Genomic DNA, 21,235 nt, shown 5'->3' on the forward strand with positions numbered 1-21,235 from the left:
GTACATGTAACGATGCAGGGGGCACGAGACGTGTCACGTGACTCTAACTAGGGAGAATTGGAGAGTACATCTACAGCTCTCAAAACGAGAAAATACGGAATGTATGCGGAAATCCACGTTTAAAATGATCAGCACCGAATTGAAATATAGAATTATCTACTTTAGGAGACTACATTTCAAACTTAGTGGAAACGTTACTGGCCTACCGTGGATACGTACAGGTATCTGGACCTGGTAGCTCGACTTTCGGCAGGGCAGTGGTATGTTATTAGCATATGTACATTCGCTATTGTACTTGGAACGAATAAAAGCGTGTCCCTATTGTAAAAAGCGCTGTGCACAAACAAAGCCCAAGAACGAAGCATAGTCACCTCTTTGTCACTTACATACCAACATGACTGACGGTGTGTAACTCGTTTTTACGCTGTCCGTTTGAAAGTGAATGCAAAAAACGATCGATGATGAATGTTTTAATGGAAGACACGAGACTTTTCTTCGCGATGCAGGATAGACTGGGAAAGTTCTATATTCATCGAACAGCTTACAGCATTTGACTGTCACTGGTGTCAGACCAAACGCGATGTTTTAGAAAGTTTAACTCAGTTTTCCCATGGATCTACCAGTGGCAGGTTAATGGTTTTCGAAACTAGAACACTAATTTGAGAAGTAGATACAGAAATATTTAAGTCGTAAACATCGTCTTTGCTAGGGCTGATACTTGTAGCACGGATGTTGAAAAAATTGCTTGTAGGCCTAGTTCAGTTGTCTCTACATCGGCCCCGTGCTGCTATTGAGGAGTTCCTACCACCATCATCATGGTGATGTAAAATTGAAAATTTGAACACCGTTTGCGTCAGGCCCTAAATAAGTTTTCGGGGAAATCACACTTCCATTTCTACTCGGGGAAATAAGCTCATGGTACAAACGAGAAAAAAGTGAGCATTTCACATATTTGTTTAATAGCTAGTTTTTTGTTTTTTTGTTTTGTTTTTTCGGGAAAGGGGGTTCAATATCGTCTGGTCGTCGTATATGGTCTCTCCGGCGTTTCGGTACTACAAAAAGAATTTTAGGCCACGGAAACGTCGAAGAGATCCTTTAGACTATATATCGTGAAGTCGGTAGCTTTATCTCTCTCTTTTCAAAGTCGAAATCAATTAACAGGAAAGCCGTGAAAAAGTGAACTTTGATGTGAAATGTTTTGATTGAGGCGCATTTTCAACGGATGTGCCGACAAGATTTGGCGCCAACAAGGTGTGAAATATAACGTTCAATGGTTAATATAACACCATAACCGCGAATTTGTGTACGTTTCATTGATAAATGACATCATCGTTGTCAACAAGATCCGATGTATATTGCTGAGAAATACATAATCTCAGGTGCAATAAAGCTAGGACTATACTGCATGGAGACATTCAATTAATTTTCAAATATCGAAAATGGGTCAAACTGCCTTCAATATGAAATTGTGTGCACTTTTAAGAGTAAACATATTTTTTACTTGGAAATGAACTTTATCGGCATATCTAATATTACCGTATTCGGTAAAGTCTACCAAAGCAACAACGTTCGATTTGAGAGAATCTTTCTGACCTCGTTCCTCCGACCAACGTTCCCCAGGTTAGATTTGGAATTTTGTGTATGTGTAGGCCTACATGTATCAATTCATACTTCTATGCCATCAGAAATCATCGACACCAGCTATGCTACAGTTTGGACTGTTGCCCTTCAAATGCCAGATACACTTGAAGAATTGTTACTGAGAATCGCAAGTCCCGTTTTTGCTTATTTTATTTTCCCGAAAATGCTGAAAAGTCAACGGTAAACATTTCTACATTGCTATTGTCTTGATGCACTAAATACGTTCTAGTACATTTGCTGTCCATCTCATGATGCATACATGTGTGTTACCAATCTTTAAATTCATAAAGGTGTTTGCATTGGGAAAAGTTAGCGGTTGCAAAAACTTAAAAACGAATATGTTTATCTCTGCCTTTATCATGAGAACTCCAGCTAAGTTTTTGTAGGTGTTGATCGGACCAAGCTTGCCCTCTTCAAGATATTATCACATTTTGTCGATATATGCATATACATATAGGCCTACCATTTGTAGTAAAATTTTGAAACAATTACTCGAAAGAATCGGTGACCCGAAATTTAATACAACATTGCTGTATGCTCGGGCGTTCTGGTCCGTAATCCCATTATAGTAGACGTGAAACCAAATGTACATTTTGTCTTTTCATCCAAATTTTATTCTTCGCCAACTGCATGTACTATATCGTGCGATATGTAGTGGGAGAAGTACACACACTACATCGACTATACCACTGAAGATTTCCATCAGCCAATCAGAAATAAAAAATAAGACTTTTGAACGGCATCTATCAGTCAAAAATGATCTACTATTATCTCTACTCTTCAGTCATTGATACACTTTTATATGATATAAGGTTTGTGATTTCTGTCTCATATGTTGAAAATACTGTATACATTTCGACGTCCTATTCCTTATACTAGTATTTGACATCTTTGTATGTAAATGGACAGGTTTAAATTATCCATTTATGTGAGTAAACAGTAGCTTGGAGAAACAGTAAGAGAACACCACTGCAAGTGTAATAACTTCCTGTAGTGGAAAATACCTTGCATATGTCTACGGGCACAAAGGTTGATTGGCGGAAGTTGATAAGAAAATAGGGAAATATATATGGTCAATCATTAACCCTCGACGAGCGTCATTCCGAACAAATTAATAATGTATCGTTGACAATAAGTACACTGCAGCTCTCATAGTGGTTGCGGAGATCTCACAAAGCAATTTTGTCTGCAAATGACGTCATCGATTAACTTCATATGAAAAAAATTCATGAAAAAAATTCATTTACAAATAAAGGTAGCTGTTATTGATATATCCGATGCGACTATTCTTCAAACACATATACAATTACAAATCACATGGTACCTCGCATTCCTCTGCACTAGATTCTAATCATTGCTAATTCCGAAATGTTCGATAATGGTACAGATGACATATCTAAACGACAACGATTTCAATGAAAGTGTTTGTGACGTGGTCATTAAACGTTGATTTAATAGTTGTAGACGGTGATGGCTGTCAAATGAATGGCAGAGATATATCAATGTTTATACCGTGAAAAATAAAACTACTTCCATAATTATATCAGACTTCTACCTAGATTCAGCATCAGTTATATACAATTAGGCCCTATTTGTAGTACAAAAAATATGGAACTGTCTTGTTATAGCCTACTCCAACGTTAATCCAACGTCCCTGATCCTCCTTGATTTCGAAAACGTGAATATTGAGATTCACGTCCACGTCCAGATCCAATGTCATAACAAATAGACCGGATAAAATCTAATATTTGTGGTAAATATACAACAGTCTTTGGAGAGTAAATCAACATCTCATGGTTAGAATAACGGCCATTATTTTAGTTCAAAGTTCTAGAATGTTTGAATTCTGAAGAGAAGGACAAAATAAAGCATTAGGGAGTGCCCGATACACACGAAAGGCCACCGGCTGGTGTTCAACTTTCCCATGATATTGTTAAATCCGTTGAACTTGGTGCTGAGACTTTGTAGACTCAGCCATGCATTCAAATGTTCTGAGCTGTTATAGTTCTATTGCCACAAAATTTAAACTGTGATATTATCAAGAAATTTCTATAGGGCCTATACCTTCTAGTTAAATACAGAACACAAGATCATTATCGAAACATAAAGAACATAATTTCATGAGATCTTCAAACAGTAAAATTTAACATCCTGGTTCTCTCTCTTCAGTGTAGTTTGCCCCGAGATTTGGCTATCGAAATATGCTGCTTTGTAAACGTTCTCAAAGTCAAAAATGCAGTGACAGTTGATGAATAAAATATGATCAGTGACGTAGCGATGACGAATCCTCTGCATGAGCTTACGTCACTGATAGTTACCACCTTACTGTCTGTGGCAATTTACTATGTCCGTGAGAAAAAATTAATTCGTCCCCGCATTTGAAACCCCTTCATTTGAAATGTATGTTATTACTCATTTAATACATTCCTACCATTGTCGTGATTTCGTTTCAAAGTCACAACGCACTGACTTGGACAATAGAAGCTGATTAACAAGCAAGATTTCACATCATTTGGAAATAAACTGTAAAACTTTACGATCTGGAGGCGTTGTCTTCCATAGGAAAAGTTACACCGTTTTAGAACAATACGTATTGTTCGAAGGAAGCCATAAAATAATATGATTATCAAGGGAGCGTATAAAGTGCAGTCAGGTAGAATGACGGAATTGATTTTTCTTGATGAAAGTGAAAGAAGGTGGAGATTTCTGTGTAATCAGGGGTCGTTTAATACTGAAATGATGGTGGTGTAAGTGTCACATCTGAAGTGAATCAAGGTCCTCACTTGACGACAGCCGAACAACTATCGCTTATAGTAAAAAAACCATTCAATATTTGTGGAAGGAATATATAGTTTGTTTATTTTGTGTTTAGAAGAGTTGAAGGCATATCATCCATGGGAAGTGAAGGCCCTTGAAGAGTAAATTATCTCTGATAAACAGCCTGAAAACTTCACGCCCTAAACTTCACTCCCAACGAAATCGTTATCTGTGGAAACTGATACAGACCGTCAATAAGATGCAGTTTGCCGTGAATTACCTTAAATTTTGCCCAGCTTGAATTTAAGGAAACAAAATGACTTGCCTGCAAAGTTAACATGGGTGTGTTAAATGCACGACATTACGAAATTATTGATAAACAACAGTCCCCCAACACACAACGAAACTGATGTTAATACTCCGATTGCAGACGAATGATTACCTGGCATAAATTTGGCTAGAACCTGTCAGTAATTTCGGCAAGGTGTATTGTGTGTACCACGCCACAACTACGGAGAGGTTCTAGTCAAGCTGCATGGTAACGGACTTCTGATTTGAGGTTAACCATCGATCTATCTCCTCGGGCTATTGTATTGGTCAGGGTGATCGATTTGCGACGAATATGACCGCCCTCTGAAACCGATTCAAGAATGAAACAATACTGACCAAATTTGCGAGATTCTTGTAGTTAAATATACATGTCATTTTTGTGTTCAATTTTCTACCAAATGTTGCCGAACATAATCAGATTGTATGTAGACACCGGACAGTGAATGTGATGTCGGCCACGGCGATTGAGAATTTGTACCACGAGTCTCGAATGTGCTGGCCCGTGTCGTGGTGTGAAGAACAATCGTCCGAGTAAAAAAATCCAGTGAGATTGGATAGAATGGCAGTGTATGCCCACTGGTATCTCCCGTGACAACGCTTGAAGAAAAACCTGACGGCGCTGACTATATCTTTGGACAAAATTATATTGTCTATATTTGAGTCAACCATGTTGGAATAAACTTACTGACCAGCGTAGTCTAATTCACAGTCGAACAAATCAAACTGCAATCGATAAAAATAACGGAATCATTGATCGAGTTTCCACTTCTATTTTGGACGCGTACGAGTTTCTGAAAATACATGAGAAAGTTGTGGAGAATGTACATCTAAAAAAACACTTTTGTATCATTATATACGGCAAGGTTTACTACATGCGATTCGATGATCACGGTCAGAAAATTGAAGTCATATGTATGACAGGTGGACGCAAGTTTTCTGTCGTTTCTTTACGGCAAACTGCTTTTACACAATCTTTCATGACGTTTGTTGTTTAAGTGTATGAACAGTTTCCATAACACGTCTTGTTGCTCAATAAACTGACACTACTTTCATGGTATGTGTTTCCCCATTCCTTTTCCGGTGAACTCCTTTGCACCCTGAGTATTTGAAATGGCCAGTAATGCTATTTGTTTATGATTTTTTCATTAATTTTGTTTTTAATGTCTACCATAATTTCTTGTTCTACTCCAAAAAGCATGTTGAGATGAAGGATATTAAACTTGTCAGCGCAGTCTGTACATGTGTAAACTGCATTATTATTGTTGACAAATGAATTCTGGTCCGGACTAGAATTCAAATGTAAACGATAACATTGCATTACACATATAGACGCTATGTTGACAAACTAAATAGTGGATGTTTAAATATTCTTTTGGGAGTAGAGAATTAAGAAGCTGCAATTGACAAACAAAATAAAAAAGATGAAAAAATAATAAGAAGTTAGCATTACTGGCCCTTTAAATACATTGACCGAGCACTATGCGAGGGAGAATTCCCGAGATGAGGCCTAAATGTCTTGCATCAAGTTGAAAATCTCTACAATTTCGTTAGAACAATGAAAAGATAATGATGTAATGTCTGGTGCTTATGTTCAAAGATCATCTTCAGTTTCTTAATCTCAGTTGTTCACATGCCTACCACAAACTAAATTGTAACAGTTATCCATCAAGTCCTGACCAGTTACCTGAACCAGCGTGTCACTAGAACAGCGTGTCTGGCGATCCATAAAAATGTTGCGAGTCAAACATTTCTATTAATAAAAATGGCAAATATTTTGCTTTCACTTTTAGAAACACCAGAACGGATTTCTTTGCTGCACTATTTCCTAAACAGTGCCGCATGAAGGAGACTTTACAGACCACGGCCACGGTGAGAGAAGGTCTTTCTGGTATGTTTTTATTGTAGTCGCATCATATTTTGCATTATTGACCTCAAAAGAAATTCAGTCGTTTATAGTTACATGCGAAACAGTGTTCATGTTATAATGACGTACTTTGTGTAGCCAATTTTTAATCGTTGTTCAATCTTCACGGCGACCTATACACTATATAGGCGGCCTGGTACAACCTAGCTCTGCGTACAGGTCTGTGTGTTCCCGGCGTTATACGGCCTCCACCACAGCCCTATAACGCCGGGAACACAAAGACCTGTACGCAGGGCTAGATACAACCCTCCCTAATTATATTGAGAGAGAGAGAGTCTGTCCGATCCGAATATAATAACACCTCTCAGTCTTGGCTGGCGTAGAGGGGCATTCAAAGAACAGCATCATTTGTTTTATCAACAAACCTATCGAAATTTGGAAAGAATATCAGTAATACAAAAGTGATGATACAGATATCTATCACCAAATAAGTTAGATATTTACCGGTGCTTAGCTCCTCTTCGGCATGAGTGTGTAGTATTGACGCAGGGATCACTCAACACACATCACGGTCTGTCTCTCATAACCTTCGTTCTATCGGCGACTTGAACAGTGATGTGCCCTCAACATGCAGTTGACGGTCTTGTCCAGCACCCAGTGGGGCACACAGAGCTGGCATTACATTGAGATTGATGGCAATGCCAGCTCGTCTCGGGCAGAAGGCGCAATTTCGTCAAACTAGAAGTTGTAAGAGAGAAACGCTCCAGTCTATAACACAAACTTTGCATAGATAAAACTTTTAGCTATCTTCAGTCATCTACAAAAGGTTTTACCGGTCGAACACATACCACCGCACATACAGCCAGCTTAAACTTCAGTTATATTTACTCTATATTTTATTTCTATTTTACTGACCCACCTCAAAGAACATATAAATTATGAAAAAGTGGAAGGAAAAAATGAAAGAAAGAAAGAAAGAAAAAGAAAGAAAAAAAAAAGAAAAAAAAAAGACGTTTCGTCGGATTAGAATTATTTGATAATGTTGCTCGCAAGACACAATAATACATGTAATTCCCACACACTGTATTTTCTAGATACTCAGTCACAGGAGCCGAAAGTCTATTCATAGTTATGATACCACATAGCGCCACGCCAAATTGCATTTCTGGTCCATAATTGGGGAATAAGTATCCGGTTACTGATTCTTCTGAAGTTTGATATTCAGTCAATCGAATAGGGCTAGAGGGCGCCGCGCCTGAAACCCAGGGTGTCTTCTGATACCAATGTGTGAGGGCGCCACTTTTTGTCTCAAAACTACAATTGGTATGATGACACAATGGACAGCAGAGCTGTTTGGACTGCAACAACGTTGTAGATTTAAGCTAAGGTCGTCCAATCCTGTCACATGTTACTGAAGTAAAACAGTATATAGTAAAGAGCAAATATTCAGAGCAAGTCATTGACAATGACATAGTCCCCACTTGTAATTAGGAATGTGACTAAATTGAAGTTGATATGATGCACATGAAGGAGAAATGAGCATATCAAAGACCTGTCTGTGGCTGATGTCCCTATTGGATTCTATTGTAAACAAGTAGACATTAGTAATAGTATGAATGGCATAGGGTTATGTCCTTTTACCAAGTTGGACAGAATTAGGTATATTGTGCACTAGCTCTTGAAAGAAACTGTCAAGGCATGTCAGAGCAATGGTCCTTGACATAATAAAACAGAACACCAGATATTAACCAAAAATGTCCCTACTTTGTTCACTACAGAAGAAAGTTACTATAATTACCATTGATACTGCTAAATGCTTTTCTTGAAATCGTTTTTAAAAATAACTAATTATGTAAATTATCACTAATTATGCATGCCTCATCCAAAACAGTGGACAAGTGTACGTATGCCATAGAGAATTATTCTTGTACAAATTTTGAAAGGAATTGGCTCAGGCATGACTGAGATACCTGCATGGTTGAATGGAAGGAAGGACGGACAGAAACATGAATAGAGCCAAATCCGTAACTTCCCCAGACTTTGTCCGCAGGGATGTCCAAAGGCATTCAAATAAACCCAGTTATTTGATAAAATTACACATCATTTAGACACATTTAATAAGTTTTAATACATAATGTACTGAAAAAGGCAACAGTCAGGCTTTTTCTGAAGACAATACATTGAAAAATGTATTGTCTTGGAAATGATACTGATATTGACAAAACTGTGATGCATATGTAGGTAGATTCCTCACCGTGGTCATGATAGAAGCATTAATGAACTGTTATTAACATGGCTTGATGTGAAAATCGATGGGAGAACAGATATCAGTAAATGTGTATTCTAATCGGTAACTAATGAGTATGTTAATCATTTTTATTTCACTATTTCATATGTTGAAAAATTTTGGCTTTCATTAACATACATCAACAGCCTGCATCAAATAAATACAATTAATATCAAACATTTTTGCTCGCAGTGTCAGATGGCTGGCAAAGCTACAAACTTCCCCCTAAAAAACCAAACAAATAAAAAACCTAAAGAGCAACTAAACTTGTCTGATACCTCTAGTAGTAATGAAATTGTTGATCAGAAAATGAATAAACCAACTCAGAATTCTAAAATTCTTTAGAATGTCTTACGATGTACTAAAGAAAGATGTCTGTGAATGTTTACCATTAAAACCAACTGGCACACTCTGTCTGATCTCAGCCAAATATCAACAGACAGGCAATCTGATCAAAGAACTGTTCTAACTTCTGAAATTGTCAGTTTTAGTGACATTTTTTAAAGTTTAAATGGAATTGTGGGCCAAAGTTTGGGTTGTTTTCTGTCATAGTTCCTGTCAAACTGAAGTTGTAGAGCTGTTTCCATCCCATGAATCATTGCAGCATCCTCTCCATATAACATCTGTAAAACAAGAAAACAGAAATGTCAACAAAGTAGTGAATCTTTCTTAGTTGAATTCAACAGTTGACACACAGAATTGAAGTTATTTTTGTCAATTTAAAACAGAAATCAGATGACTACTGGAATTATGGACAGTGTGTAAGTCTCTATGAGGTTCATTGTCATGTCAACAATGATGGTAATAAACATGGCAATAAGCATTTTCCTGTTGTGCTCATCAGTACCTGACTGTTAATGTGAAATTTATTTGGGGATTTAGCCAAATGATTTTGACTGTGATGTCTTTGCTAGGTGATTGGGTGCCATATGCATTGCGTTTGAATCGAAAATTTACTGAATTATACACCAAAATGTGATACCCATTGTATTACTTGCATACAAGTAGAGTTGGTTGGTCCCTGATCTCATCACAGACGTTGTCTTCTATTTATAAAATCACAGTGAGACTTAAAGGGATCTGTGTTAGCCATTGTTACACTGTCAAAGAGTTTTGTGTATTTGAGCTGAGCATGTGTGCAGGATGACATTGAGGGCGCTGTTCTGTCAGCCTTCAGACCCAGGTACTCCATTACTTTGGGACAACCTCAAAAGATCAATGTTGGATAACAATGTTCATTCTTTAAGTTTTGGGTGGGGGTTTTAACCCAAAAAAGTTTTCTATCAGACAGAAACGATATAACTATATCCTAGTTCGGTTTGGTTAAGAATTCTATAAAATTGCATAGTACTTGCACATTTTTGCTCCTTTTGCGGCAAACTTGACTGAGACCTTTTGATACTTTGATAAAAGTGTTATATTTACAGTGAAAGACCAGGAAGTTTTTGGAGTAAAATAAAGGTGTTTTTTATTTGAATAATGTTGTCTTTTGCAATATCACCCATCCTGAGAATGTTTAAGTATGAGTGGAAGTATCACAGTAAGGAAATAATTGGAACCTCTGATCAACATTCAACAAATAAGTTTCAATGGAGAGTGGCAGTTTTGTGCAAAACTTAAAAGAATTAACATTTTTATCCGACATAGATCTTTGACATTGTCCCTTACTGTAATGGTGACTTGCGCACCATGAGAAGCCAAAGCTAAAGATTTTCAAAAGACTCAAGATTTGATGTTACTGTTATTTGTTATTCTGTTATTCCTCCTCAGGAAACTGAGAGGCTTTAATGTCAGTAAGAATATTTTAGTAACTGTGTATCGTTCGCTTGTTGAGAGCATTTAAACGTTTAATATCCTGGTACGGGAACCTCTCAGTTAAGGACAAATGAGATTAACACAAGTTGTCAATCTGGCAGGAAAGATTGTTGGTATAAAACAACGGCAACTTTCAGTAATATATTACCAATCTTTGAAGAGGAAAGCCATTCAGATCCATCAGGATCAAACACACCCACTCAGCACTGAATTTAAAATCCTCCCGTCAGGTCGACGACTTAAGGTACCTTTTGCGCGTAAAAACTTGTACAAAAAGTCTTTTATACCTTCAGCTGTGGCAGTTTTAAACTCAGAATTTTATACGTAATTTATTGTTTTTTCCCCAAGACTGTGTATATATGTGTGTGTGTTTTTATTGTAAGTCAGGAGATTTGTGGTGTCGAAAGAAAATTTTCCATTTGTGGATGTGCGTGTTTTCATTAATGGACAATAAAGTAATTTGAATTGAATTGAATTGAATTGTACCTTCATTTCTGTACGTCTTCTCTGCCCAGGTCTTTCTGTAGGTGCTTCATGAGAAGTTGAAACAGATGATTTATACACTAGATAATGATAAAATAAACATAATAACAACATTGTATTTAAGCATTACCAGCAATAATGTGCAATAAAAAATAGGAAATGATTGACATTACCCAATCCTTATTTGTAGAACAATGAGTTAAATACATGTGACCGAATGTTTGCTGAAAGCTATGATTCCTTGCTAAGAAATGAATCAAATGTTTGTTATTGATGAAGAAATGAATTATTTCAAATCCATCTTCAAAGAAATGTCTTTGTTTTCCTTGGCTTAAAATGATTGACAACAACAAGATGCAATGCAGCTGAACTTGCAGAAACAACAAAAAGCATCTTGCATGATTGCAAGCCTTGTGCATCCAATCGGAATGGATCATTCATACACCTGGGGGTCAAGACACTATGAATCAAAACCAGGTTGCCCCACACAATGTCGTCCTTGGGTCAAGACACTATAAATCAAAACCAGGTTCATGTTATTACCATTTAACTTGGATTCATTACTGTGTTAAAACATTATGGTTTTCATGAACCTTTTCATTTCCTGGATAGTATAAACGGAGAATTGAAGGAAATAGGCATAACCAAAATGTGCTTGCGAAACCACATTAGCATGTAAAATCATAGTGTGGTGAAAGTGTCTGGCTATGGCAGTGCTGTATTTCCACATGTTTGTGGGGTAAGTAGAAGCTACAACTGGCGCCTTGTGCAGAACTGTGCGGTCAGTTTCTGAAAATGTGTTCACTTTCAAGACTTTGGTATTGGGATAGTTCGGTGATGAAATCTTCCTGAGCATTGGTGGGTCACTTTTAGCTTTACCAGTTGGTGACAGTTTGGTGTGAAGTGTAGCTATTTTAGGGAGAAATGGTTTTGAGAGAAGTGACTCTTGGGGCAAAGAGATCTGGTGTGAGGTTGTTTTAATGCAATTTGTTTTGGTGTGAAGCAAGGCTCGAAATTAACTTTTTTCCCTGGTAGTCCACTTGGGCTACCATTTTCTGAAGTTGGTAGTCCAGTGACAATGGCTGGTATCCCATGCATATTTTAGTTCAGGGATATCTTTTTTCGTTTCTGAGACAAGAAAAGGCTATTTTACTAGATGTGAATATTGCACATCTTTAACCCTTTGCACCCTGAGCCCCTGGTACTCTATGATGTCATCGGACATTTATGTCCAAACCCGGTTCAAAGGGTTAATACCTAAGGAAACAGGTATAATGGATGATAGTGATACTCAAAAGTTTGGCGACAACCTGTTTTACTCTCAGAGTTCTATGCAAAGTTTGATACACGTCATGACAAGAACACAACCTTCTCAGCACTTGGACATACTGTAGCCGGGCTAAAAATAGACCATGGGCTTTCTGTAGGGAGGAGGCATAATTTCTGTGTGATTGTGATTGCTACATTATGATCAAAATGCAACGAAAATGTGGTTTTCATTGGCCATCATTTCCTATGCCTGTCATTCAAGTACGTCAGTTCAGATATTGAAACTTCGTTGCAAAATTCCACAGCATGACCGGTCCTCTTAGTAATTTGCATAACAAAGACATAGTCTGGCCTTTCTGTGTCCTGCTGGGTTTGACTGCATTTTAATTTAATAGCTTGTCCCAAAGTGACTGACTGGGCATTGGCATGTCAAGTACTGACTGAAGTTCAGGTCTCAGGCTTTAGAAGTCTGTGTGGGCTACCATTTCATGGATTTTAGTAGCCCTAGAGAAAAGTTGGTAGTCTGTGGACGTGGGACTGCGGCTAATTTTGAACCCTGTGAAGTGTCTGGCAATCCTTCATACACCTGGTGTACATCTGGTTGCAGATTGACCAACCAGTAATAGCTCTGTCAGATCACTGCATAGAAGCTGTCTACAAATATGCATTCATTTTGGCACTTTGACCTATGACAGTAAGAAATATAAGGAAGAAGCTTTGAATAAACTTATCTAAGGAAGAAGCTTTGAATAAACTTATCTGGCAAAATTGTAAGTCATACTCACTGTCTTCTGCATTGATGTAATCTTGCTCTTTACCGCTGAAAATCTTTTGTTTTAAGTCTTCTATCTCTTTTTCTAATGAAAGGAAAACCAAAATTTATTTACTTGGATCAATATATTTATTGATTGGCCTAATGGTGACTACACAGCTGATGACTTGAATGACTTTCAACTTTTTACTAAAATTGTTTTTAGTGAAACTAAAATTCCCATAAAATTGACTGATAACACCATTATCATTTTTATGCTACTCCTTGAAGTTAAATCATTATTGGCATACGTGTTGATATGTTTGTATCACATTAAAATCACATCTGTTCATGCTGCATTATGTATGTGTATGTTGCTGAGAAAAATGCATCAATATTGATGAAAAAAATAATTCAATGATAGCAATACTCACTTCTTTGTTCTCGATGTTGCTCAGATTTTGCAAAAAACTCTTTCATTTCCTGTGACACTTCCATTTCCATGTCTTGACTATCTTCACTGACATTACAACTTTCACTTTCAGAATCAGTCTCTTCACTCTCATCTGACATGAAATCCTGTTTATTGGCCAAATCATCATCATTTGCAGGAGGAAATGTTGATGGATCCCATACACTGTGAGGATGCTGCCTTTGCATAGAGTTCCTTACCCAATATGATGAAGCATTGTGGTCACTGACTATGTCCAGAGGAATTCCGCTATCATATTGTGTAAAATGCCTTTGTTGCATCACAGAGAGAGTAGGGAACCAGTTTGTATAGTACCATTCCCAGACATTATGATAGTGCTGCCAATATCTGTGGAACCGTGGATCCTGATGCCATGGTTGTCCTGGAGATGAGTGGAACTCCATTGCTGGGGCAGGAATGTTTCCAGGTTCATCCATTTTCATTGTCTGCAATCACCACAATGTCAGGAATTACATAGTCAAAATAACAGTGGAAAACACTGACAGCAAATTTGCCTGACTGTGAACACACAGGTTTGGTAACATACTGTTTTACTTGACTTTGAGAGAAATCAATAATGGCTTCAATAAATCATAGAAGCAAAAAGATTTCCAGCAAAACCAGGTAATGCACACACTTCACAAAGCATTGGTTTCAGATACAACAACTTCAATCTGCCCAAAGTCAAGTGTTTAGGATTCCTCATAGTTCTCAGCAATGTTGTACTGCTGACAAACTTACACGTAGTTGGCAGACAAAACTTGCACGCCACTTTCCTCCAACTTCTTTGCATAAAGTATCTGCATTATAATGATACTTATTACTACATAATGGCAATGCCTATATAAAACAAGGTACTGTCTGTTGGAATGTGAGAGTGTGCATCCATTTCACATACTCCGTCATACACAAACATACAAACATAAACAAAAACACATATTACTTACAAACTACACATATCACATATCCTTCCTCAAAAGAGGGATAAAACTGCAGCAAGTGGAAATTAATACAATAAAATACTGACCGCGACCAGTGTGAGATAAAACACTCATAAAATGCAGAGGATCCTCTGCATTTTACAAGTGTTTTATCTCCCACTGGTTGGTCAGTATTTAATCAGATTTCCTTCAGCTCTTGGTCGTGGGGAAAGGTATATGCTATGGCACTTGTCACAGTGGATAAGTCGGTATTTTAGGCAGAGGAGGCACAAGGGACTGTTGACAGTCTATCTCAGGTTGAGCATCTCTTGCGTGTTAGATAGGATGCACAGTCACTTGTTAGCTGCAATTCTGCTTTGTGCGTACACGCCCAAAAAAATGAAAGATATGTATATATACACATATTCATATGTATATACACATCTATGGGGCGCGTAGGCGAAGAGCGGAATTACATCTAACAAGTGACTGTGATAGCATGCCATTAAAATGCTCGGCTGGTTCCCAGACACTTCGCACCAAAACCACTTCGCACCATACCATCTCGTCCCATACCATTTCGCACCAAAACCACTTCGCACCAAAACAACCTCGTACCAAAATCTCTTCGCCCCAAAAATCACGTCGCCCAAAACCATTGCGACCCGAAAAAAGCACCACTTAACTCCCCAATATATCGGTAACTGTTAAAAGCAGTAGATTTACCAATGATTTTGACGATGAGATACAGCTGGATATTGATACACTACCTAATTAGGTTTGTCAGTTTGCTCTCGAATTTACCCTCTTAGTGGTCAACTTTTACAACTTTGCGCCAACTTCAGACAGACTAAAACAGCAGGTGACGCAGCAAGATGTCTGTAAACTAATTTACTATGTAGTATGTTTATATCTTTACAGCAGCTATCAGTTTCAATGGTGACACACACAGGCCAAATGAAAATATAACATTGCTAGATTTAGCAACTATTGCCACTACCAGCGATTATAGTATAGTACTAGTGACAATTAAATATAACCCATTCAGGTCGTCTACTTCAAGTAAAATTTGAAAAATAAGTACACGTCCCATTGCACAATTTACTACTTTTTTGTGTGATCCATTTTGTACTACTTTTAGATTTTGGTTAGATTTGAGTTGAAGAGAAATGTTTTAGTTTTGAATTATTTCTTCGTTCCACAAAACACTTGTCTTTATATTTTTTTTTCTGTTAAATGAAAACGTCGGATCAACTAGAAATGAGAAACACTCTTACAATGTTGCAAGGTTTTTATCGCTACAATCTTGTCAATATAGAAAACTGTTGTCTGAGTTTTTTTAGGCTAGAAAGTTGCTGACACAAAGACCTTGGGTTGTTTAATAGTTTTAGATTATTTTGTGTTTAATAAAAACGTCGGATCAACTAGAAAAGATAAACACTCTTACAATGTTGCAATGTTTTTATCGCTTGTCGCTACAATCTTGTCAATATAGAAAACAAATGATGTTCACGAAATAGCCTGAAACCCCCAAGTTCACTTCGTACTGAAGTAGGCCCCGATGTCAGCTCATTGAGAAATGTGGTGTCATTCATTTGTTGATAACCAAAGTAAAGTTTGTTCATTTTACACATCACTCTATTATTTTTGAAGTCATGAAATTTATTGATATTCAACTACAAAGAACACTGTCCTCTGAGTCTAAATTTGCAGTAACGTCGTTCTTTTACCACCTCTCCGTGAATTTGAACTGCTTGTAAAACTTGGCAACCAGTCTCTGTGTGTGTCACCATTGAAACTGATAGCTGCTGTAAAGATATAAACATACTACATAGTAAATTAGTTTACAGACATCTTGCTGCGTCACCTGCTGTTTTAGTCTGTCTGAAGTTGGCGCAAAGTTGTAAAAGTTGACCACTAAGAGGGTAAATTCGAGAGCAAACTGACAAACCTAATTAGGTAGTGTATCAATATCCAGCTGTATCTCATCGTCAAAATCATTGGTAAATCTACTGTAAAGCTGAAAATAACCAACCACTGCCAGTGAAGTTTTAATCACCTTTCTACCATCCCAGGACTGAAATCTTGAAATTGTACACATTTTGAGAAAATGACATCGCATTGTGCAATACCGCGAAGAAAACAAACGCTTTATAAATTACAGACATGACATGTCAAAAGAAACACACAAACTACTAAATGGTACATTTCAGGTGTTCTTTTTTCTAATATATGGTATGGAAGTTGCAGGTAAAAGCAACGTAATGATACATCGTGACATTGATGTTTTAGGACGAGTTGACGGAACTATACGGTAAGCGATGTGGTTTTAGTACGAGGTGGTACTTGGGGCGAAGTGGCGTTGGACGAGGTAGTACTTGGGACGAGGTGGTTTTGGGACGAGGTGGTTTTGGTGCGAATGGTTTTGGGACGAAGTTGTGTGGGGCGAACAGGTTTTGGTGCGAAGTGTCTGGACCCCGCTCGGCTCACACAGTGTGTACTAGTCTGGCAGAGACCCTGCGATTCGCGTTCTTCCCTGTTGGAACACGCGCGCGCCCTTCAGAGACGCGACGCGAATCCCAGGGTCTGGACGTTCTTGCAAGCGACCGGTCGGATTTCTGCCTGATCCGGGTACTTTATAGAACTCCACACATCCGTTATCAAAACAAAAATGACAGGTAGCATAGCCAAATAAAATTAAAAATGAAAAATAAAAACATACCGCGTATATAGGTCTACCAGCTACTAGTATATATTCTCTCCGCCCAGTTAGATAGGTTTTTCTTTGACATCACTACCCTTATGAATATTCATATATTTGCAAAAACCGACAGTCGCTGTGTCTGGCAGCGCGTGCTCACAGCTGCGAGGCCCATCACGGCGCGCATAAACAAGGCACAGCGACTGTGAGAGTCTAAGTGTGTACCTGACCATGTGTTCAGCGCATGGAGAGACTTTGGTTCTGTCATAGGCTCTGGTCTCACTCCAGGGTCGATGATAGCTGCAGAAAAGTAGCTCGACGTTTTGCTTATGGTTGGACCCACATGCAAGTGGGGTGTTCAGTGTTATAAAGTAACGTAAAACAATTTCTGCGTATACCATATTGGTAATTGATTATTCTAACCCTTTGATCCGACCCACAATCGGCCAACCCAAGGCAAAACTCCGAGCAGCTATGGATATCGTGAACGCAGAGATTGTGTGAGATCCATCGATTTCCGGTCTCTTCTTTCATTGTTTATAATGTACACATTACCTGATAAAGTGGTGTGTTTCTTTCAATTTTAGACTACTGTCCTGCATACCCTTCATTGTGGTCCATAGTTTGTTGAGTCATTAGAAGCAGGTTGAGCCCAACAAATCCAGCAACTAACTCAGCGCCGTAAGCCAGCTGATCCATACGTTGTGGCGCCCTCAAGCATCTCCATACAGAATACTAGCAGTTTGAGGTTTGCGCCATAATAGCGAAGGTACAAAATGTTATAACGTGTTTTGGCAGATGTTGCTTTCTCGCCACCAATGGCAGAGCTATATATTGTTTTTTGTTTTACTTCATTAAAATGTTTATTTTCAGTGTGCCACTGGTGAAATTAACACTTTACAAAATAAAATTTTCCTCATTAGGTGGACGGCCTCCCCCATACTAAATCAAAGCGACCTGTAAGTATTTGCAGTGAAAATACAAATAGGAAAATGGCAGCCGAGATATGCGAAGATATCTGATTTGTTTCTGTATGTATGCAGGTAAGATGAATGCTGTCTCGTTTCCTCATTGAAACTTTATTTTTAGGTCATCTCTTACCTTAACGAAGAATGATTATAGGGTTATATGTGTTTAGCGCACCGTCGATTAACGGACGCATTTATAAGTGATATTGACAAGCGAATCTCCTGCTCAATGATACAGCTACAGATTTCATGGATCGTGTATATGAATGACCGTTATGTTCACCGTACCGGTGGTGCATAGGATTTTGTGCCATAGAAAACACCGATGAAATTGAATTTCTGGAATATGTTTGATGTTGGATATCTGCAGGTGATGCCTTTCAATCTGAGTGTCACTCTGGATCAAAACGTAAGCTTACCGTTTCAATGTTTTTGTTTTGCTTTTGATTTCTCAAAATGTCCTGATTGATCGGAAGTCATTTGTATGAGATGATGTCAATATAACACCAATAACATTTTGTCTTCAAAGAAGCGAAACGCTACCAGCGTATATTCTACAGGAGCATTATATCTGAATAGAGCTATTGAGAATAAATGTTCAGAAATATTCACAAAATTGAATTAAATTAAATTAAAATTCATCATTAATGATGAAATTTGATAGTAGCGAGCAATGTAACGAGTCTGTCTCGGAGGAGAAACATGCCAGACGTTTATTTTGAGAAGTTCTTGAAGTTTTATTGGTAAATGCTGTGAGAATATGTGCATAAAGCTTGTGTATGTGTGTCTGACAATACACTTGCAATAAGTTGCATTTATAGCTCTGCGTGTTTCTTGCATTCAGATTGCGTATCATGTGTTGTTGGTTTGTCATGTTTCAGTCTATGCAATGCTGTGATCACAGACAGATTTGTGTTTAGATTTCATAGGTCACAATGCATCATATCCCAGATTAGTGTATACTAGTTGACACAGTGACAGGTTGCCAAAATGTCACCAGCACAATTTTGATGAATTTTCTTTGAAGTGATGTCATTCTCATTACTTAACCATAATCTACAAATTTTGTATAAATTCACAATACAAATTCATGATTAGTTCAACCCAAGATGTTAGAATTACTTCTATTTGTCTCTGTACATAATTAATTAGACAGACAATGTTGACTTCATCAAATCCACTGTTACCAGACATTCGGATTACTCTTGAGGCTTTATTACCGGGTGTTTTCATTTTTTTGATGGTAAGTTTTGTGCCATCATTATATATAATTGTCAAGTTTGGAGTTGGCATATACACTGCATAGTTGATTTTTGCCTTTTGAAGTTTTGTTGAAATTTTCCTAATGAAAGCTCTCAGTCCTTGAATTTCCTCAAATTGTGTTGTGTACTTGACAGACTGTGTTCAAGAAAGTCACTAGCTTTGGCTAGGATCGAAATAAGGATCAAGTGAACATGATAAACAACTGCAATGAGATCTAACGCTTTATAAATTACAGACATGACATGTCACACTGGTGTCATATGGAGATGTAAAATCTGCAATGACTGGATAGTAGATGAAAGCTACAAGGTTTCACATTCATGATGTGAACTGGTACTTGATGCATAGAAAATGTATGATAGCAAGCTACTTGATGTATAGAAAATGTATGATAGCAAGCTCAACTATTGTTTTCATTGAAAGTAATTTGTGCATCGCTAAGTCTGGCTGGTTTTTCACTTGTACTGGAAATTCTCTTTAGTCATACCTTGTCAGGAGCCATGGATAATTAAAACATGGGGATGGTAAATGCAATTAAGTGTGTTTGACCTCAACCCCCTCCCCCCCAAACGAAAGTTTGGAAGTGCAAAAATCCAACCAAGCCTCATTATGTATCAGCATACCTAAAATTAGTAACAACACTACCACCATCCTCAGCATACCCCCTCTATATCAATCTTTGTTCAGCGCCAACTTTACAATGATGCAACCAATAGAATGAAATGAATTGAAATGGTGTATCCAAAATGATTGTTACGTTATTTTACGCGTGCACTGAACCACATGTATGTCAATGACAAAAGAATGCTGGTGTAGCACTGATGCCGCATTGGCCTGGTCCATGCCAAACAATGTAGCACAATATTTTGTGATTTAAGAAATGTGTAGTGAGATGTAGTGATATAAAAACTTGCATCCTGTAATAAAATTACCGCCCAACCAATCCCCCCCCCCCCCTCACTGCAGAAATTGCGTTTATCGTGTACATGTTTTAATTATCCCATGACTCCTTACACACTTCTTGGGAAAAGATTTCATTTGATTATGATGACCTCTTGATTCCACTATTCAGTTCCTGTTTCATCATTTCAATGTATGTCATTGCAGGTGATCATAATGTATAGTCAAGCTCCTTCATCACTCTGAAAGAACCATTCTACATCTAGCCACCATGTCACAGTCGTAATTTGCACCATTGTAGTGTCTGTATGCCTTGCCTTCAATTTTACAGGAAAACTAATTATTGTGTAATGACTTTATTTATGCTTTTTGATACTGCTTTTGATTTTGTTGAAAGACAGATTCATATCATAAAATAATGGAAATGTAATGTGGATTTGGTGAAATTGTGCCACCAAATAACGGAAATGTAATGTGGATTTGGTGAAATTGTGCCACCAAATTGAAAGCTGCTGGTATTTGGAAGAATAGATGGGGGTGATGTTTTTTATTGCTTGCATTAGTTGGTATTTTTTAAGAAAGAAACGCACCTCGGGGACAGATAGTTGGACTCCCAAATTCTACAATTTTTTTCTGATCTACCATTTATGGGGACTCTTGAGAAAGAAATACTGTCACCGTCTTAGTTTTTTGAAAATCCAAAATTTAATTTTTTCCCCTGTAGAGTCAACACAGGAATGGTGGCCATTTTGAATTTCAAGTATTGCGAAATGTTAGGTAATTTGTTTCATTAATTCCAAACTTAAGTCCTTGA

General features: G+C 37.7%; 2 protein-coding genes across 6 annotated transcripts in view; one reads left to right on the plus strand and one right to left on the minus strand.

Moving 5' to 3' along the window:
* Positions 1 to 9,200: 9,200 nt before the first annotated feature.
* On the minus strand, positions 9,201 to 17,985 carry LOC139131989 (gem-associated protein 8-like). Of its 2 annotated transcripts, none has more exons than XM_070698343.1 (5): positions 17,846 to 17,985; positions 13,632 to 14,115; positions 13,232 to 13,303; positions 11,181 to 11,257; positions 9,201 to 9,502 (listed from the first exon to the last, which is right to left on the minus strand). In XM_070698343.1, exons 2-5 carry the CDS (start codon positions 14,110 to 14,112, stop codon positions 9,380 to 9,382), a joined length of 753 nt encoding a protein of 250 aa, XP_070554444.1. In that variant the 5' UTR covers positions 14,113 to 14,115; positions 17,846 to 17,985; the 3' UTR covers positions 9,201 to 9,379. The 2 variants fall into 2 exon arrangements, with proteins under 2 accessions (XP_070554444.1, XP_070554445.1); XM_070698344.1 differs by lacking the exon at positions 17,846 to 17,985 and adding an exon at positions 17,516 to 17,634.
* Positions 17,986 to 18,038: 53 nt separating this feature from the next.
* Positions 18,039 to 21,235, plus strand: part of LOC139131985 (WD repeat-containing protein 17-like) — an 82,903-nt gene continuing 79,706 nt past the window's right edge. For 2 of the 4 annotated variants that reach the window (XM_070698335.1, XM_070698334.1), the window contains exons 1-2: positions 18,040 to 18,059; positions 18,214 to 18,333. The gene's annotated coding sequence lies outside the window, so the exon portion shown is untranslated. Of the gene's footprint in view, positions 18,060 to 18,213; positions 18,334 to 21,235 lie in introns of all 4 variants that reach the window. The other 2 variants (XM_070698333.1, XM_070698336.1) reach the window with 2 other exon arrangements.

This window comes from Ptychodera flava, chromosome 4 (assembly GCF_041260155.1).
Source record: "Ptychodera flava strain L36383 chromosome 4, AS_Pfla_20210202, whole genome shotgun sequence".
In the NCBI taxonomy this organism is placed as follows: domain Eukaryota; kingdom Metazoa; phylum Hemichordata; class Enteropneusta; family Ptychoderidae; genus Ptychodera; species Ptychodera flava.

Bases quoted from the DNA above. Each gene is read 5' to 3' on its own strand.
- LOC139131989 (XM_070698343.1), bottom strand. From the start codon at position 14,112: ATGAAAATGGATGAACCTGGAAACATTCCTGCCCCAGCAATGGAGTTC. The intron at 13,304-13,631 runs GTGAGTATTGCT...TCCTTTCATTAG, and splicing joins GCAACATCGAGAACAAAGAA to AAAAAGAGATAGAAGACTTA. The intron at 9,503-11,180 runs GTACAATTCAAT...CTTGTTTTACAG, and splicing joins GAAGACGTACAGAAATGAAG to ATGTTATATGGAGAGGATGC.